This window comes from Gossypium hirsutum, chromosome D02 (assembly GCF_007990345.1).
Source record: "Gossypium hirsutum isolate 1008001.06 chromosome D02, Gossypium_hirsutum_v2.1, whole genome shotgun sequence".
In the NCBI taxonomy this organism is placed as follows: Eukaryota; Viridiplantae; Streptophyta; class Magnoliopsida; order Malvales; family Malvaceae; genus Gossypium; species Gossypium hirsutum.
Window position 1 is genome coordinate 65,282,909 of NC_053438.1, and position 4,719 is coordinate 65,287,627.

The window sequence follows — 4,719 nt, forward strand, 5'->3', positions numbered from 1 at the left end:
GGCGAGTGAATAAAACAAGAACAAATTCAAATATTAGTGCCTAAATTATTATTTTTTAACTTGAATGACCAAAATAGAAACGTCGGCATAATCGAGTGACCATTTGTATACTTTACCATTTATAAAAATAAGTCTAACATCTTGGATTACTAATTGGTAGAATACTAGGCAATCCGAAACTTTTTTCAATGACATTCAAGAAAAATGTATTCTAGAACAATTAATAGAAGTAAAGAAACTATTCCTGTTAAACGAAATGATGAAAGAAATACCTAAAAACACATTTACAAAAACTTCGAATAGGAAATATATATATATATATATATATATATTAAGAAAAGCTACTTAAAAATCTAGAAAGTTACTCACATTTCTTTAACAAAGTACTTATTTTTATAAAATATTTTTTACACCATCTTTCTTTCACTCACATTACATTAACTCAATCCAGTGCAATTTATATAATTTTTTAATGCTATACATTCTACATGACTATATACATTTAATCATTTTTAATAAAATATTTCAATTTTATATAATTAATCACTATTAAAAGATAAATATAATGTTGGAGTTTATAATTGCCTCTCTCAACAATGTAGTCTCTAAGGTTTAAACTTACATTTCTCCTTGGAAATACAATATGTCTTACAACTACACCCAACAGTTATTGATTGTTGTTTTTATATTTGAAAATCAAAGTAAATAAATTAGTTATAATATAAATCATTTGTATTATTTTTGCTTTGGTAGAGTCGTACCTAAAAGATCTTGGTGGACCATATTTTATCAAGAAAATGTCAAATATTGATAATAAAAAATCTATTCGTTAAGGGTGAGAAAGGATAAAAAAAATCAACACAATCGGTTCAACCTCAACTGCCTACTGTCATCTACCTTAGCTCAACTCTGCAATCATATTTTCAATTTACTTACTTTGAATTACTATCTTTCAAAAGCAAGAAATAAACTTCACAATCCCTATCTTTTACTTAGGTTAAGATAAAAAAGTCTTTCCTAATCTTTTACGATGACAAAGATAGAATCACTGGCTCACTTAAAAACCTCTAGCTTCCAATGTCAAACTAGAAACCTCCTTTTCTGGTGTAAGCTCACTAAATAAAACAAAATTTATACAAAAATATGTACAAGAGAATGATGCTAATGAATTTTCTTGGTTGGATATTAGCTCTGGCTTCTTAAAGTGTACCTGAGGCATATTTATCCTAAGGAATGAGTTTTTGACTGTTTATAGCTATTGGAAGTGTAAAAATCTCATGTTTTAGATGTGCAGAAAAAAAACTATCCGTTAAACACACAGGATAATCTGACCTTTCTCCAATCCACACTGTACGAAAATGCCTAAAATGAGCCAAAATAAATTTAAAACATTTTCAAATAATTTTAACTCATTAGATATCAATCGATTTTAAGCGTTTTTAGTTGATTCTGGATTATAAAATATATTATTAATTTTCAATAATATTTTTTCAATATCCTAAAAATAACACTAATTTCTATATTAATAAATTATAAAAACACAAACACCACTCTTACGAATAATAATGATTTGATCTCTTCCCAAAAGTGAAAGTGAGGAAAATAACCAAAAAACAAAGCATGCGTTTTATATGTATAATTATTTGTGCCTTTTTTATATTAATAATTTGATATATTGATTCATATATGTACTAAATAATCACTATGTTTAAATATAATTACAGTGAAATTGATATGCATAATTGTAATAAAAAATAAATTTTACTTGGTTCAATTTAACAACTAAAAATAAATGTTTGATAAATAAAATTAATTATTAATGATTTTATAAAATATAGATATAGAATTTAAATAAATGTTTTCTTTTAAATAAATATTAAGGATGATTTTAATTTTATCTAAAATTAAATTAATAAAAGTGTATTGAAATTATAATTTTTTTTTGTTTGAAAAAAATTAAAATTAAGGTTTTGAACATTATATATATTATTTTAAAACGTTTTCAAAATGGAAATTTTAAAAGCTTTTCAAAATACAGATGGGATTTTTTTTTACAAATATTAAAAACGGATTTTTTAAAAAAATTACCATTTTTATTTTGAAAAGCTTTTAAAATGTTTATTTTGAAAAAAATGTTAAATATTTTAAAATTAATATATTATGTTCAAAACCTTAATTTAAATACACTTTTATTAATTTAATTTTAAATAAAATTAAAATCATGTTTAATATTTAATTAAAAGAAAACATGTCTACCCCTAAAAAAACATGTCTAAAACATTTTTTTACAACTTAAAATAGTTCAAGGTTTAAAAAAAATATTTTTAATGAAATTCCAAATGTAAAAATTATTTAATTAAAAAATTATACTAAGTAGCAGAGTTTACAACAATTTTAATTTTTTTTTTATTTTTTCCAATTTAGTTTTGAGTTTAATTTTTTTCTGCAATTTTAGAATTTAAAAATATTAATAATTAATTTTATTTATCAAAGATTTATTTTTAGTTGTTAAATTGAAATTTATTTGCAATGATACGTTTTATAAATAAGACCATAAGGTGATTAATATTTTTTCCTATTTTAATAAAACAAAATAAATTGTATTGATATTTCCTATTTTAATATAGATATAAATAATAAAATATTTAAACCAATTAAATAAGGCATTAATTTTGTCTTAACTTGGCTACGGCTAGCTAAGAAAGTTTGAATAACCGTTAAATCCCCTGCATGTTGCGACGTGTAAGAGCTCAAATAGCTAAGAAATAAAAGATACCCAAAGAAACGCCTCTGCTAATTCATTAAGACCTACTCAAATTAATCATATATCCTGCCAAAACCATTGCCAATCGCCGTTTAGTGTCACGCTTTGCTGTGCTTTGCATGCTTTACAACGGTAACTTCGTCCTCCTTCCTCTTTATATATCCCCCTTCCAAACCCCTTCTTCAATGTACTTCGATTCTCTCATATAGAGCTGTTTTTGGTTCTTTGGGCTTTGGGTTGTTTTTGTTGTTTCAGTGTTGCAGTTCCAATGGGGTTCGAAAGGTATCTTGCTAGTGTGTTGATAGTGATAATGCTGTCTTTTATCACTTCATCACAGGGTTATAAGTTCTATGTTGGTGGTAGAGACGGTTGGGTTGTTAGTCCTTCTGAGAACTACAATCATTGGGCTGAAAGGAATAGATTCCAAGTCAATGATACTCTCTGTAAGCATCCATTTATCTCTCATTAATGTCCACATACATTTGCTAATTGAAATGATGCAGTACTCTTTTTGGTTATCTTGGTTTTAAATTTTGCAGTTTTCAAGTACAAGAAAGGGTCAGACTCGGTGCTGTTGGTAACAAGAGAAGATTACTTCTCATGCAACACCAAGAACCCAATTCAGTCTTTAACAGAAGGTGATTCACTCTTTACATTTGATCGGTCGGGTCCCTTCTTTTTCATCACCGGTAACGCTGATAATTGCAAGAAAGGGCAAAAGCTGATCGTCGTGGTCATGGCTGTAAGACACAAACCCCAGCAACAACCTCCTTCACCTTCTCCCTCATCTGCTGTGACAACAGCGCCGGTTTCTCCACCAACATTACCCATTCCTGAGACTAACCCTCCTGTAGAGTCACCAAAGAGCAGTGAGGCTCCATCTCATGATGCTGTGGAACCAGCTCCGCCGGAGCACAGATCGGGTTCATTCAAACTAGTATGTTCTACCTGGCTGGTGTTGGGTTTCGGCATTTGGGTCAGCATGGCCTTGGGGATCGAAAATGTAGTTTGTTTTTGGTGCTGAATTATTAAGGGGTTTGGTTAAATGGAAGAAACAAAAGTAGAAGGGAATCAGCTCAGCTTGTTATATTATTTTGTTCTTTATTGTTTTTCATAATTTCTTTCTTCAGTAATATATAAATAGTGTGTGTGCCTTGCTTTCATCTTTATTGTTGATTATTATTACTAATTATTATAATAAGCTGTGGAACCTTGGATCGGTACTCAACTCAGGACTTTAAAGTTTTTAAGTAAAATTTTTAATTTATATATATATGATCTAATGCAATATTCAGGGCCAATCTTACTATAATCGTAACGCCCCTCGGGGAGCTAACTCTTATAAGAGAGGTGCAGTGCCATCACAAGTTGATAATAGGTAAATGAGCGGTGCATTTATTTTTGGTGAGGTTAAAAACAGTGGTGACTGTGAGCTTAGTTACTCTAATGATGAGACCGGAGCAATGAGAATAGAAATAGCGGTGGGGTTTGTGGTTGGATTCAAACAAAACTGTAGAGTGATGTTAGAATAAAAAAAATATTATTAAAATTATTTTAATTTTACGCAATTATTAAAATATGTAAATTTATAAATTCATTTAATAAATTATTAAATTGCATTTTTCGATATTTTATTATAAATATTTTAATTAATTATATAATCAATTTAAATTATTTATTAGATAAAATGATAATTATATTTAATTATTTTTTATAGTTAGTTATTCTTTTATAACAATGATAAATATTATTTTCACAAATAATAAGGTTATACTTGACTCAAATTTTGAAGTACCTACTGGGGTAAATTTTAATGCAGAAAAATATAATAACATAAGATATAACAAATTTCATTAATATTAGAAATTAGGTTATGATACAAAATTTCTTTACAAAGACGAATTCATTAAACTAGTCGCAATGATTTCTTTAGATCGTGATTTCAAGGTCACCTT

At 27.4% G+C, this 4,719-nt stretch overlaps 1 protein-coding gene across 2 annotated transcripts; it reads left to right on the forward strand.

The window, feature by feature from the left end:
- The first annotated feature begins 2,751 nt into the window (after window positions 1-2,751).
- Window positions 2,752-3,927, forward strand: LOC107909282 (early nodulin-like protein 2). Of its 2 annotated transcripts, XM_041089014.1 has the most exons (3): window positions 2,752-2,896; window positions 3,020-3,207; window positions 3,304-3,927. In XM_041089014.1, exons 2-3 carry the CDS (start codon window positions 3,033-3,035, stop codon window positions 3,786-3,788), a joined length of 660 nt encoding a protein of 219 aa, XP_040944948.1. In that variant the 5' UTR covers window positions 2,752-2,896; window positions 3,020-3,032; the 3' UTR covers window positions 3,789-3,927. The 2 variants fall into 2 exon arrangements, with proteins under 2 accessions (XP_040944948.1, XP_016692245.1); XM_016836756.2 differs by having other exon boundaries at window positions 2,758-3,207.
- The last annotated feature ends 792 nt before the right edge of the window (window positions 3,928-4,719 follow it).